Source organism: Dendropsophus ebraccatus, chromosome 9 (genome assembly GCF_027789765.1).
Source record: "Dendropsophus ebraccatus isolate aDenEbr1 chromosome 9, aDenEbr1.pat, whole genome shotgun sequence".
In the NCBI taxonomy this organism is placed as follows: domain Eukaryota; kingdom Metazoa; phylum Chordata; class Amphibia; order Anura; family Hylidae; genus Dendropsophus; species Dendropsophus ebraccatus.
Genome location: NC_091462.1, coordinates 97,762,755 through 97,778,628, shown reverse-complemented (window position 1 = coordinate 97,778,628; position 15,874 = coordinate 97,762,755). Strand labels below are relative to the sequence as shown.

At 44.7% G+C, this 15,874-nt stretch overlaps 1 protein-coding gene across 11 annotated transcripts in view; it reads right to left on the bottom strand.

Moving 5' to 3' along the window:
• LOC138801300 (ankyrin repeat and fibronectin type-III domain-containing protein 1-like) overlaps positions 1–15,874 on the bottom strand; it is a 195,318-nt gene that overhangs the window by 26,487 nt on the left and 152,957 nt on the right. For 10 of the 11 annotated variants that reach the window (XM_069983959.1, XM_069983955.1, XM_069983956.1 and 7 more), the window contains 11 exons: positions 12,792–12,999; positions 11,672–11,866; positions 11,343–11,456; positions 10,530–10,627; positions 7,655–7,745; positions 6,708–6,815; positions 6,367–6,466; positions 5,834–5,966; positions 5,324–5,443; positions 3,713–3,928; positions 1,228–1,394 (listed from right to left, as the gene is read on the bottom strand). In XM_069983959.1, coding sequence (XP_069840060.1) covers positions 1,228–1,394; positions 3,713–3,928; positions 5,324–5,443; positions 5,834–5,966; positions 6,367–6,466; positions 6,708–6,815; positions 7,655–7,745; positions 10,530–10,627; positions 11,343–11,456; positions 11,672–11,866; positions 12,792–12,999 — 1,550 coding nt within the window. The remainder of the gene's footprint in view (positions 1–1,227; positions 1,395–3,712; positions 3,929–5,323; positions 5,444–5,833; positions 5,967–6,366; positions 6,467–6,707; positions 6,816–7,654; positions 7,746–10,529; positions 10,628–11,342; positions 11,457–11,671; positions 11,867–12,791; positions 13,000–15,874) is intronic. The other variant, XM_069983958.1, reaches the window with a different exon arrangement.

The following is a 15,874-nucleotide window of genomic DNA, read 5'->3' as shown; positions in this document are numbered from 1 at the left end:
AAGAAATGTCGCTCCATGTATCAAATGGTAACTCCGATAATAAGAAACAAGGTTACAAATGAACATAAACTGAACACCAAAGGCGCGCTGCAGGAAAACTACATTCCGGGCACTGACATGATAACACCTCCTCTGAATATGGAAATAGATGGTTTGGTTTGTAGCTAGAAAACCAAAATGGATGTACAGAATAGCTGATGACCACTTAGTCTGTTTACATGAGCAAAAATAAGAAGCGTCTCTGGTTACAGTAACAAGGCTCCAGTGTATCCCCCAGAAGAGCTGAAGTATTTTATCTATTTTGGAGAAGACACCACCTTCCCCTTAGTGACCAGAATGTTCTGCGGACCATCATTTTCTCTCTGAAGGTTTACAATGACTCTTCCAATAAATGTTTACATACGTCCACCGCATGCAGGAAGCTGGATCTGAACGCCAATAATATGAAGCTAAATATTTTGAAATGTATTGAAATGTTAGGACACTTCTCTTATTGTTGGCACCGCTGCATGGGCTCTGTGTAAATGCTGCACAACTCCGACCACAAATATTTCTTCTAAGATTCACTTCCACTTCCATGAAAAAAACACAAACTTCAAGGTTCCCGTTAAAGTTCACAGAGCTAAAAAGTCCAGATACTCCTGGCAAGTACGTAGTGCATGCAACCAAGAACATGGCGCCATGCAAGAAAATACACTGAGGGGCCTGATCTTCATCCTCCCTGACATCTACTATCGGGAGCGACCATACACATTAGATGGCTGTCCGTTCTCACCAAAAACAGTGAAGTGGCGGAAACGCGTGAAGGGGGGGGGGGGAGCTTCAGACATCAACTCGGTCAAGGTGACAGGTTAAAAAAACCATTGTTTGTTGGCCGTACATGTAATAGGGCATGTATAGCTGAGGAACGAGAAACGCAAAGTGCCACATGAATGATTCAGCACGATTGTGAAGCCTTGTAATAAGTTCTGTAAATGATCCGTAAATGCTAATATAATATAAGGTGCCCATGGCAATCTAGGTAAAAATGCTCTAAGCTTATGGGTTAGACAAGAGGCCCACTTCGACTTGGCACCAGAGGAAATAAGGTCCAGAATACTTATCCCGGATCTCATGGATTTACCTGGTGTTACCTGGTAATAATACCATGGACATAATAACCATCTATTAGAGTGAATAAAGAAGCCCTGCTTATACACAGAGCATACATACGTCCTCTGTACACACCTGGACACATTCGCATTGGCTCGGATTTTCACATGGCAGAGGATATTTGGTAATCTTTCAGGCACCAGCACCCGGATCTGGTCTACGGCACTGCACAGCTTCAGGTATCCCAGGTACAGACCAGGCGGCAGGGCTTGGCTGCTTCTTCTGTGATAGGCTAATTTGTCCTGGAATGTATAATAAAGCAGATATATATATAGATATATATATATATATGTTTTTATGTTATTCTATATTCTTATTCTATATTAGGACCATTTAGGTCCATACCCATATAACATCAGTCTAATATCAGTCCATACAGGTTCAAGAAAAGTATTGCGCCACTGCAGACATGTCGGAATATTGAAGGTTGAGTGAAATAAAACAATCCTTACATCTCTTCCTATATAGGCTTTTTTTTTTTTATAGCTCCAGTGCGTTAAAAATGAAGAAAAAAAAGTGACTTTTACTGAAATGTTTAGATGAACAAAATGTGTTTTGTCTATATAGCTTCAATGTAGCTGTATGTGTCCCCTTACAGAGTATGGCCTTATACCCTCAATTTGTGAACAGTCCATAAAGACGGACCGTGTACAACAGAATATATTATAATGATACATGTTGGTGGGAGCTCCGAAACAGTTTAAAGTGTTGTTTAATTTTTTTTGCAGAAATACAGGCATAGTACAGGCGATTTTAAGAAACTTTGTTATTAGGTTTATTAGCCAAAAAATGCATTTTTATCATGAAAAAGCAGTTTGAAGCGCTCCCCCCTGTCTTCATTGTTTTCTATGGAGAGGGGAGGGGTGGAGGGAGATGAGGCACCAAAACAGGACAACATACAGTTAATTTACAGCTACATCACTGGGCTATCTCCTCTGAAGTCAGCACTGACCTCTCTGACCTCTGAATTCAGCTTTCACACAGGTCCTGCTGTGTAATCCTTTGTTCTCTGCTCTCTGTTGGTGACTAATCTCCCTACTCCCCCCTCCCCTCTCCATAGGATACACAGGGCTCGACTAGTCGAGATTTCCTGATAATGACCAGTGAATGAGAGAGGGGGGGACCTGGGGAAAGTCTTTTTGAATGCAGATAATGGCATATTTGCCTAATAAACCCAATTACAAATTTTCTTAAAAAAAAAACAAACAAAAAAAAACAAACAAGTGACACTTCAATCTTCGTGTTACTTTGTGGCTGTGTCAGTATAGTACTGTGAAAATTTAAACTGTCTTGGAGCTCATCTTGTATAATGATACATAATGCCAGGAGTTACGATAAACCGTTCTGTCCGTATATACAGACTGTGCATGGAATGTGGCAATAAGGCCTAAAAGCAAACCGTGTGTGTAGTCTCATCCTGCAGTCATGCAGACCATAGAAACAGCACATGTGACTGCCTGTTCACCTTATAATGAGACCATTGGCAAGTATGAACTTGACCCTGCATCCCCAGTGCTATTAGATGGGGAGTACCTGTGCTGGACCACTCTCTCCAGAGGAATTGTATTGTTAGCTAACAAGGATATAGTGCCTTGGCCCACTTGAATAACATAACGGAGTAAACAAACACAAGGCCCCTGGGTGGCAAAACCTGGCACAGTGTACACAGCCCTGTTTCACATTGACCATGATGCCCCCTGTCTTCTGTGTGCAAAACTTCTCTGGTTCTTTCTAATATGCAACAGAACTCAGTTTCACAGGTTAGGCTATGTTCTTACTTAGTATGACACCGGCCATTCAGTGACCCGACCACGGCCGATGTCAGAAAAGATCATCCGCCGCCGCTGAATTCAGATGATCAGAATTCCCGACAGCACACAATGGAGCGTGGGGCCCGAACTGCACCCTCCATTGTGTAAACTGACAGGGTTTTCTGTGGTCGCTATTCATTGACATGTCAGTTTCTTGCGGTGCCACTAGGGATCCCGGCTGGAGTGTATACTATGTGCATACACTCCGTCCGGGATTCCCTCAGCCTTCAGCACTACGTAATTACTGCAGGAATCATGGCAGTTGTTACAACGGCCGTGATTACTACGGAACTTACGCAGTGAGAACATGGTCTTAGCCTGTATACATCAGCCTCATACTGGCCGTATACATAAGGTAGATGGAGATTCATTGTATCAAACTCTTGCTTTATTCTTTTCGATACTTTGGTGACAACTATTGTTGAGCAAACTCCGAGCACGCTCTGCTGCATCCAAACTAAATTGTGCTTAAAGTTTTCTCAACTCTAGCGATAACGTATAATGGTTATTTTTGTACAATTCCCAATCCGAATTTTCCCATGGCCATTTATTATAGACATGGACTTCCTCTCCAGTAGGCAGAGCTGGCCTCATCTCCTGAATGGATCCATTTCGGCTTTGTGAGATGTGTGTAATCTTTGGAGTGACAGGTCAGATCAGAACACAAGAGCTGCTTACACATTCCTGGAGATAACACACCTCGCTCACTTCCTTCCTCCAACTACTGTAAGCCGAGAAGGTCAACTCACATGCAGTGTCATCAGCAGGACGTCCAGAGCGCTGGGCTCGTCCGGTGATGAGACAGACTTCCTGTGAGTCTGCAGTTTGAACACGGGCATCCAGCGTACGTTCTCCAACGTTTGGCTCAGCTTCACCTCCTTCAGAGTCACAATCAAAATGTTTCCCTGTTTATCTTTAATGGGCTCGAAGAATACTTGTCCCAGGTCCTGGAATCCTAATAGACCCTGGCAATGGAAAAGAACATTGAGCGAAGCAAAGGTTCACAATGACACCTTGCAATGGCAACACTTGATCTTTAAGATATGCGGCAGCTCATGACACGGAAAGAGAAGATCAGGTTATGACTGTGAGCTGATTCATTGCCGTCCTGTCACTGCTGCACATGGGAAGGCCATTATATCAACTTTTATATGTAGAATGAAAAGTTCTGCTACTTTGTAACATACTTTATGTTTCACAGTTTCAAGATATCTGCTAAAAGTAATGCTGCCAAAACCATACAGACCTTATACACCTTACAGCTAGCATTTTCTGCAATCCTATTCAGTGTAAGCAATGGTCTGTAGCTATATACAAAGCATTAGTACAAGTGGATGAATATAGCTAGATGTTGTTCAGTTGTTCTGCACAGTCCGTGGAAACAATGGCATGCTGAACACCAACACCCTGATGGACCACACTGACTTTTGCTTCCAACATGGTGTCCAGCATTTTACTGGACACAGTAGAGCAGCATACTCTGCCATTTTATCCAGTATTTTGGATGGAACCTGCAATGGAGACACCCAACAGAATCTCCAGTGCAGGTGTGCACTCTGTATACAACTGTATTAGGTCTGTATTAGATGACTATAGTCTTAGGATCCTATTTCACGGGCCGATCGGGGCTCGATCAATAATGTAAACGAGCACCGATGTGCGTTTGTTTACTGGGTCTATTCCACGGCCCGATAATCGTTTAGCGAAGGCTGCAGGGACAACATTACCCATGTCCTTGCAGCCCTTGTTTAAACACCATACATTACCTAGCCATGCTACAGGTCTTCTCCTGCGCTCCTTCACTCCTGATCCCGTGCGCAGCAGCAGCAGCTTCGGAGCGGCCTGTCTGAGCTGACAGACCGCTCAGCCAATCATTGGCCGCGGCGGACCTGGCCAATGATTGGCTGAGCAGTCTGTCAGCTCAGACAGGCCGCACCGGGACCGGGAGAGAAGGAGCACAGGAGACGCCCTGCAACATGTATAGGTAATGAATGGTGTTTATGAGATCGTCGGTTGCATACCGCTATTCCACACAGCGATGCGTGGCCGGTGCCCGATGATTTTTGGTTTGCACCTAAATAAACGATCAGCCGATGACATGATCATCGGCTGATCGTTGTCTCTATTCCACGGAGGGACAATCGGCCGATTCAGCCGATTATCGCTTCGTGGAATAGGCCCCTTACCCAATGTTTGCAATTTTGACATTCGCAGCTTTTTATCCAATAGAAAACCATAAAGTTTGTCAGTAATACTGAGGTAGTACAGCGTGACTGTTGCTGTGGAGTTGTGGCCTAGATGGAGATCAGGCCCCAGTAATTCATTGATGGAAGGGCACAGGTTATCTCTGGGATTCGTACCTGCATCTGTGACACAGCTAGCAGCATTTTAAAGCGAGTTTGCAGAATGCAAGAGCAGGAGGACTGTGACACGGTAACACACTGCCGCAGCCACAAGATGTCATCCCACATGCAGGATACCTAGAAGAAAGAAGGAAAAAAAGGGTCTTTAGTTGTGTTCAAGAAAGTTGTATTCTGTCATTTATAGGATTCAAACACCAGTTAGCCTTGTACACACTCTCTATAGACTTAATATGGCCATGCTGCATCAATAGCCATCAGCCACTTGTTTGGCTGAGCATGCATGTGTTCTCAAGGTGTGTTGAGATTAGGTGTTGAAATTTATGATTCCCAACCCTACTCTTTTCCAATATCATTTGTTGGGTGGAGTCAGGTCAATCACCCCCAAACACATAAGTCAGCTGGTCCAGACAGAATCGTTGGGTCAACAAACTTATTGTTATGTGTGTATGGTCTTGTGGAGTAGACGTCTTAGGATGGAACCAGCCTCCTGTAGGCAGGAGATCTTACCTTAGTGAACCACAGGAAGTCCTGCATGAGGAGGCAGGAGTAGGAGTCATCAATCTCCACCACCGGTATCTGGTCTTCGTGAGTCACTAGCACATTGTCATCCTTATAAAATATGGACGCCAGATAGAGTCCTCTGCAAATAGATGAATGTGACATCTGAAATAGAAGAAATCTCCCCATTCTACCCAGTCAATTCGGTGCCAATTCATCTTCTGTAGTCTGGTTGCTAGGGGTCGTTCTGCTTAGCAACCAATGTTTCTTTCAATACTGTTGTTAGGCACCAACAAAGAACAACCATGTCTTGTTCTGTCAAACATTTGGGAACAACCATTGATAGGCATTTTAAGGTTCCTCACTAACTGTACTAGCCATGATGGCCCTGGGCATGGAACAATTCATTGTTACTAATATTTTAGGATGGATACAGGGACGCCATATTAATTGTTTTTCTGCACCAAAGTGATAGAGGAGATCAGTCATGATAATGTGGCTATAGAGGACAGGCCCGGCTGTCATTCCCCCTTGTACAATACCTCTTGAGGCCTTTTAGAAACTTGCTGCTCGGATGAAAGAGATGCTTCAAGCTCTTAGACACCGAATGCTTTCTGCTCTGCGGCTGATTCTTGAACGGCTCTGAAACAGAAATGACACCTATGCCTCATGGAATATTCCACCTATATACAGTTAGATGTCTGACTATAGCATGAAACTATGCATGCCCATAGAAACAAATACATGCTGCCTGGTAGTACATAGGATCCTGGAAGGTCAGGCACCAGTCGGTAGAGAAGAATGAGCAGAGCATTGCTTATATGCAGCTATGGGGGGAGCTGTATGGTATTTCTCTGCCTGTACAATGGCAATAACATCTTACCATGGCACACACAGTGCTGGTGACTTGTCTTCACCTGACTGAGTAGAAGATCTAGGGCTTCTGCCTGGCCTCTTCTTCTTGGCGGCCGACCGTCATACTCACGCCAGTCTAGGGAACAGTGACGGGAAATTAACGATGCATTGACGGGTAACCATACCCTACTGGCATGCCAGGCTGTCATGTATACATTCTCTTACAGGGTATGTGCGCTTTTGTAACAATTTTTCTAATTTCACATTAATGCATCTGAGATAAAATCTAAAATTATTTAGCAAAATATATTTATTACTCCTATATTACTATGGAGACCACGGTGTCTCCATGTTCCCAGACTACAGCCAAAAAAACAATGTAGTCTGATCCTGCAGTTATGAGTTACTACCTGTTCCTGAGCACAGCAGACAAAGCATATCACATATCCCCGACAGATGTAAATGGACCCTGCACTTAAAGGGGAACTCTGGCAATTTTTTGTTTTGTGATAGGAGTAGGAGATGATTTCTATAGGGATTTGCTACTACCCTGGACAGTTCCTGACCTGGACAGAGGTGGCAGCAGAGAGCACTGTGTCAGACTGGAGAGAATACACCACTTCCTGCAGGACATACAGCAGCTAACAAGTACTGGAAGACTGGAGATTTTTAAATAAAAGTAATTAGATATCTTTATAACTTTCTGACACCAGTTGATCTGGAAAAAGAAATGTTGCCAGAGTTCCCCTTTAATTTTACAGCTGTAAAATGTACTAACTACAACAGTAGATTAATAAAAGGGCTGTTTTTTTAAAATCCATTTTCTGAGCCACAAATCCGTGAACCATTTAATGGTTCACAAAATGGACCAAAATATTGTGCGTGAACATAGCCTAATAGAGGTACCATGGAGGAGATGGATACAAAGGCTTCACAGGGAACCCTAAAAGAAGCAAAAGTGCCCATTCCACTTACTAGATGGAATGGCGAAAGCTGGAAGGGATGTCTGCGGAGGTCCCCAGCCTTTCATATTATATGCAGACACTTGAACATAATATCTTGTGCCCTGTAAAAGATCACATATAATTGAAAAGAACATGAATGGTTACATCTACATACACATATACACTGTCAAATACCGTGTATGGTGCATGCCCAGCTATATACTGTCTAGTCCAAGCAAACTCAGCAGCAGCTATATGGATTTACTATTAGGATGAGATGCCCCTTTGCTAGTCCTTGCTCCCATGTACCTTATTGATTTACCTTGTGACAGTACTCTCTCTATTGCCAACTAGGGATTCATCTCATGATATCTACACTTCTACTTAAAGGAGAAGTGCAGCAAAAAAATTTTATTAAAGTATTGTATTGCCCCCCAAAAGTTATACAAATTACCAATATACACTTATTATGGGAAATGCACATGAAGTGCTTTTTTTTCCCTGCACTTACTACTGCATCAAGGCTTCACTTCCTGGATAAAATGGTGATGTCACTTCCTGGATAACATGGTGATGTCACTTCCTGGATAACATGGTGATGTCACGCCCGACTCCCGAAGCTGTGCGGATTGTGGCTGCTGGAGAGGATGATGGCAGAGAATGCTGAGTGTCCCTCCAGTGTCCTGTGTCCCTCAGTGTCCCCCTGCCATCATCCTCTCCAGCAGCCACAGCCCGCACAGCCCTGGGAGTCGGGTCGTGACATCACCATTTTATCCAGGAAGTGACATCACCATTTTATCCAGGAAGTGACATCACCATGTTATCCAGGAAAATAAATCACCATGTTATCCAGGAAGTGACATCACTATGTTATCCAGGAAGTGACATCACATGTTATCCAGGAAGTGACATCACCATATTATCCAGGAAGTGAAGCCTTGATGCAGTAGTGCAGGGAAAAAAGCACTTTATAAGCATTTCCCATAATAAGTGTATGTTGGTGATTTGTATAACTTTTGAGGAGCAATACAATACTTTAATGAAAAATGTCACCGGACTTCTCCTTTAATTCTACTCTTCCTATCTCATGTCCGGGGGTAATGGCAGCACCAAATGACAATTCATTTTTATATTTCCAAGAGGAGTAACAAAGGAACGGCACAGGAATCACATGCTGAAGACACAGATCTTTTGCAAGCTCCTTTATAACGCGAGTCAGGAAACGACAGAACTGTGTCGTGTAACACATGCCAACATCCAGAATGTCACACCTGCCTTATCGCAGCTGAGAAAGGTTTCAGTGCTAAGCTGTGCACTGAAGGCTGGGATACTGTACGACGTACATGCTTATGTCTTTGCTGGTGTAGTGCAGGTCACTTTGTCAGTAGATCGTCCATCATACAACCAGTACAGACACAATGCTATGGCGGTGGTTTGGGGTATCCTGGGGAGGCACATACAGCTGTCATGCAGTTCTCAGAGAGATAAAACAGCTCGGCTCACCACCCCCGACCAGCCTGTGACCCTGTAGCTGTAGGGGTTGAGCCGCAGAGATAGAGAAGGTGACTGAGTGGAGTCAGAGCTCCTGTTCTACAATTAGCTATGGGGCTGGTGAGAGGGTTTTGATCTGAGTAGGTGGCGGATGGCCAAGTCCTGATTTATTATGAGAGTGGAGATGAAGGGTGGGGGTGGCAGTAATGACAGACACTTGTACCAGACGCCTGAAGCAAGTGCCTGATATTATCTGTACATGGACGGGTATGGGGAATTTATGGGGTTTTCTAAGAGACCTAATTAGGAATTTGGTGATTATTTCCCAGGCCGAGAACATTGCCTTTTAAATCTCCATTCACCTGCTGCATTGTCTCCAGCCCATCTGCTCCAACACTGTCTCGCCCTGCGCTAGCAGACAAGGCGGCTCTGCTGAGACTATGCCAGAGCTGTTTATTATAACCAGTATAATGGAGAGGGCTTACTGGATGACTGTTATCCCCCAACCGCCAAATGCATCTTCAATATTAGGATCCATGTAGGGGAAAAGATTGGCTTTCATTAACAGGATATACCACTGTTGAAAAACTACAACTCTCAGCATGCCCTGATATCATCCTGAGAGTTGTAGTTTTTTTAGAATATGAAGATCCGCCAGATGGAGACCACTGGTTTACATGATACGCATACAATGTAACTTACCGTATGCATCTGGATTATTATAAGGAAGGGGGCAATACATCAACTCCCTTTACTAGAAAGGCGCCCCCAAAATGAGCCGATCATACGGTGTCCCTCTGCTGGGACCACAAGCCATCAACTCAATTCTGCAGTAAGTGTTCAGCGCCACCATAGGCGACATGAAGCATTACACTGTAAACAGGCTGTCCATATAATGCAGGGATGGGGAACCTTCGACCCTCCAGTTGTTGCAAAACTACAATTCCCATCAGGCATGGACAGTTAAAGCGAAGCTTTGGCTGTCCATGCCTGATGGGAATTGTAGTTTTGCAACAGCTGGAGGGCCGAAGGTTCCCCATCCCTGGTGTAATGCATGGATGTGTCAGATTCTCCATTTGCATGGAAAGGAAAGGTTGGCGATCAGTGTTGAGCGGACCTGTCAAACTGTTCGGTTATGTTCTCCAAACCCGAACGATCAGCATTTGAATCCCAGAACTTTGATGCTGCCCTAGAGCTACCAGGCAAACAAGGATACTACATGTATGCATGCTTTCCAGGACTCCCTAGGAGCGGCATCAAACTTCTCCAGCTGGCGGGGAATCAAATGCTGAGCGTTCCAGTTTGGAGAACGTGGCCGAACCCGAACAGTGCGACAGGTCCGCTCACACTACTGCCGATCTGACACACATTCTGTCCTGAGATTTATGAAGCCGTACAATAAGAATCTGACTTACTGAAACAAGACCCCGGATGTTGAACTGCAAGTTTCTTAGCTTCTCGATGACGACTTCTCCCACGTTTGGAGAAAACGAAGGTGACAAACTCCATTCCACTATAGAGAAACACAGAGAAACGTTACACAGGTATACAGTGTATTTATTACAGGTGCTTTCTTCTGCCCGAGACCAGCACCATTAACCTCTGCACATACATGAACATTAGGTGTTTGCCAGTAATCGCTCTGTAGACCAGTGTTCCCCAACCTGTGGCTTAACAAAACTATATCTTCTATCATGGGCATGATGAGAGTTGTAGTTTTTACAACAGGGGGAGACCTGCAACCTAAAGGGATACTCCGGAGGAAAAAAAATATTAAACTGGTGTTAAAAATGTATACAGATTTTAAAATCTCAAGTCTTCCAGTACTTATCAGCTGCTTTATGTCCTGCTGGAAGTGGTGTATTCTTTCCAGTCTGACACAGTGCTCTCTGCTGCCATCTCTCTCCATGTCAGGAACTGTCCACTTGACACAGACAGATGTGGCAGCAGAGAGCACTGTGTCAGACTGGAAATAATACACCACATCCTGTAGGACTACACCTGTGTGGAGAATAGGGTCCCCGACCCCCCTCCTGCCTGGCACGGCAGACGCCAGCTGCACATCTCTCTTCATAATTATATATATATATATATATATATATATATATATATATATATATATATATATATATATATGTGGAGTTTACATGGATTGTGTTTGGTATTGCAGCTTTAATTGTTCTTTTTTCATCAAATATTTTTTTAGTATTGTCTATTAGAACAGGTACCTTTGTATTTTGTGACAACCGCAGAGTTGACGCTCAGTGGCTCCTGGAATGTAACCTGGAGGATAGTGCTACTGGTGACGGCTAGGCGTACATTGGTGGGAGGATCCGGCACACCTGGTATACAGCACAGAAGAATTGGTTACTATTGTATTTCTCTATATAACCTTCCTCTGTACAGATCTAATATATTACTGGCTAGTAAGTACACAAAAAGGCCTAAGGGGGCAGAGCATGACACAGGGACGGAGATTGGTCACACTCCACCCTCTTGGGCCTGACACTAGGTATATAGCAGTATAATCACAGTACGGAGTATTAGGTGAACTTACGCGCATGCTCAAATCCAGCTTTCATGCGCTTGTAGAGCCGATATCTCCATTCCCACGATTTCAGCTGCTTTTCTTTTTCGGAACAATCTGCATTCGGGGCCTCATTGACCACCTGAGCGGTGAGGTCATTTACCCTTTGCTCCGCCTCTCGGACCAACGTGGACAGGTGGAGTGATCTGCTTTCCAAGCTCATAACTAAAGGAGGATGAAATAACTACAGTAAATAATGAATATTGGTTACAAACAAAAATCTGCTTTTTTTCTTCATAAATAGCACCACTCTTGTCCACAGGATGTGTCTGGTATTGCAGCTCCGGCAAAAATTTTTATTAAAGTATTGCATTGCCTCCCAAAAGTTATACAAATCACCAATATACACTCGGGAAATGCTTATAAAGTGCTTTTTTCCCTGCACTTACTACTACATCAAGTCTTCACTTCCTGGATAACATGGTGATGTCACTTCCTGGATAACATGGTGATGTCACTTCCTGGATAACATGGTGATGTCACTTCCTGGATAACATGGTGATGTCACTTCTTGGATAAAATGGTGATGTCACCTCCTGGATAACATGGTGATGTTACTTCCTGGATAAAATGGTGATGTCAATTCTTGGATAAAATGGTGATGTCACGACCCGACTCCCAAAGCTGTGCAGGCTGTGGCTGCCGGAGAGGATGATGGCAGAGGGACACAGAGACACATGGCACTGGAGGGACACTGAGCATCCCTCTGCCATCATCCTCTCCAGCAGCCACAGCCCGCACAGCTCTGAGAGTCAGGTTGTGACATCACCATGTTATCCAGGAAGTGACATCACCATGTTATCCAGGAAGTGACATCACTATGTTATCCAGGAAGTGACATCACTATGTTATCCAGGATGCAGTTATCCTTGATGCAGTAGTAAGTGCAGGGAAAAAAGCACTTCATGTGCATTTCCTGTAACAACTGTATATTGGTGATTTGTATAACTTTTGGGGGGGCAATACAATACTTTAATAAAAATTTTCGCCTGATTTCTCCTTTAACTTGAATAAGGATAAATTAAAATAAAACGTATCTGGTCAGTGTAAGTAGAGGATATGAGCGCACAGCAGATCTCTGTATACTTACAGTGTGGACTTTCCTTTGCTCCAGCCTGCAGCAGCGTCTTAGCAATCGGAGCGTTGTTGGTCATGATCGCGATATCCAGCGGTAGGAGCCCCTCGCTGTTGGGGGTGTTGAGGTCCAGCTCCTCCACACTGTATTGCTTCAGTAGTTCTTGAACCCGGTCAAGATCTTGCATTTCAACTGCCTCAAAGAGAGCAGCGTTCCCCTGAAACTGCAGCGGAGACCAGTGAGAGCACATTCCCATCATTCACCTGGAGTTTATCACTCAGGAGACCTGGATTATGGCCTCATGTTCTTTAGAAAACTCATCCGTTATCCGTTTTTTGCAATGTTTTATTGCATCTAAAATCAATCAAAGTTATATAGCTTTGCCAAAAATCTTGATTAACCCCTTAAAGTGTCCCTGTCATTGCAGGGGCCATCATTTACTACTTCTTTTGTCAACAGAGATGTACGAGGGATTGTTTTTTCCTCTTTTTATGGTATTATTTTACCTTATGCTGTATTAAAATTAAAAATATATATATTTGTAGGATGTAATTGAAACAGGTTTTTTGGCAGGGTTTACGATGCAATTTAAATGACACGTTAAAGAGGTTGTTCACCCCAATTTTTTTTCTTTCAGATCAACTGCTGCCATAGTGCCAGAGATTTGTAATCTACCTCTATCAGAAGTCTTTAAGGGCTCCAGATGGCGACCAAAATGGTCGCCAATGCGACTGACATCTTGCAAATGGCGCCCAGATTTATTAATCTGGGAGCCATTTGCGACTGGCCTCGGCGGTGGCGCGCTGTCTCTTTAAGGACAATGACCGCCTTCCGCACGCTGCACCAAAGCGTGTCCCCGCACACTGGGGACACGCTTCTCCAGTGACGTCATCCAGCACGTCCGTCATTCATTGGACGGACGGCCGCAGAGGCGCCACACTCCTCCAGCGCCTCTCTCCCGCCTCTCCTCACCCGGCGGATCTTCAAGTTCACCCCAGCGGCACCAAGCTTAGATTGTGGGTGAGTACAACCGGAGGGACGGCAGGGGTGGCGGCCGGCCAGTAATGTGTGTGGGGGGACCGCGGCCTGGGCGGGGGATTGGTAGTGTGTCTGTTGTGATGGTGGCCAGGTGCGGTAGTCAGTGCGTGTGGGGTGCGAGGGGGGGGGGGGGTATGTATAGACTGCACAGTACCACTTCCCTCAGTGTCTGTATATATAGACTGCACAGTACCACCTCCCTCAGTGTGTATGTATAGACTGCACAGTACCACTTCCCTCAGTGTCTGTATATATAGACTGCACAGTACCACTTCCCTCAGTGTGTATGTATAGACTGCACAGTACCACTTCCCTCAGTGTCTGTATATATAGACTGCACAGTACCACTTCCCTCAGTGTGTATGTATAGACTGCACAGTACCACTTCCCTCAGTGTCTGTATATATAGACTGCACAGTACCACTTCCCTCAGTGTCTGTATATATAGACTGCACAGTACCACTTCCCTCAGTGTCTGTATGTATATACACTGCACAGTACCACTTCCCTCAGTGTCTGTATATATAGACTGCACAGTACCACTTCCCTCAGTGTCTGTATATATAGACTGCACAGTACCACTTCCCTCAGTGTCTGTATGTATATACACTGCACAGTACCACTTCCCATATACATTGCCACAGGGGCCATATGTCATCGGCTGCCGGGGGCTATATATATAGTAGATCATTGCCGGTAAGATGGCAGCTGGCTGAGGGAACACACCGGCAGCAGGGGGGTATATGGTTGTCAAGTTGCAAGTTTCCATGTTGAACGTTTTCAAACTAAGAAAAGAAAGGATCTAAAGGAGGAGGATGCTGCCGTGGCCTCTGCACACAGTAAGTCCCATTTAACATAACATTAATTTTACATGTTTTAAAATGTTGGCGACCAAATATTCTATTTGGCGCCTAAATTTTTCAGGTTAGGAGCCAATGGCTCCTAGGTAAATTTTTTAGTCTGGAGCCCTGCGTATGTCCTGCAGGAAGTGGTGTATTCTCTCCAGTCAGTGGTATTGATCAAGTCTGGTATGGCTGTGTTATCCAGTCACAGTATGGTGGTATTGGTCAGGTCTGGTATGGCGGTGTTACCCAGTGACAGTATGGTGGTATTGGTTAGGTCTGGTGTGATGGTGTTATCCAGTCACATTATGGTGGTATTGGTAAGGTCTGGTGTGATGGTGTTATCTAGTCACAGTATGGTGGTATTGGTCAGGTCTGGTGTGGTTGTTTTATCTAGTCACAGTATGGTGGTATTGGTCAGGTCTGGTATGGCAGTGTTATCCAGTCACAGTATGGTGGTATTGGTCAGGTCGGGTGTGGAGGTGTTATCCAGTCACAGTGTGGCGGTATTGGTCAGGTCTGGTATGATGGTGTTACCCAGTCACATTATGGTGGTATTGGTCAGGTCTGGTATGGCGGTATTATCCAGTCACAGTATGGTGGTATTGATCAGGTCTGGTATGGCAGTGTTACCCAGTCACAGTATGGTGGTATTGGTCAGGTCTGGTGTGGCGGTGTTATCCAGTCACAGTATGGCTGTATTGGTCAGGTCTGGTATGGCAGTGTTATCCAGTCACAGTATAGCAGTATTGGTCAGGTCTGTATGATGGTGTTACCCAGTCACAGTATGGTGGTATTGGTCAGGTCTGGTATGGCAGTGTTATCCAGTCACAGTATGGCTGTATTGGTCAGTTCTGGTGTGGAGGTGTTATCCAGTCACAGTATGGTGGTATTGGTCAGGTCAGGTCTGGTATGATGGTGTTACCCAGTCACAGTATGGTGGTATTGGTCAGGTCTGGTATGATGGTGTTACCCAGTCACATTATGGTGGTATTGGTCAGGTCTGGTATGGTGGTATTATCCAGTCACAGTATGGCGGTATTGGTCAGGTCTTTGTGTGGCGATGTTGCCTAGTTACAGTATGGTGGTATTGGTCAGGTCTGGGATGGCAGTGTTATCCAGTCACAGTATGGTGGTATTGGTCAGTTCTGGTATGGCGGTGTTATCCAGTCACAGTATGGTGGTATTGGTCAGGTCTGGTATGGCGGTGTTATCCAG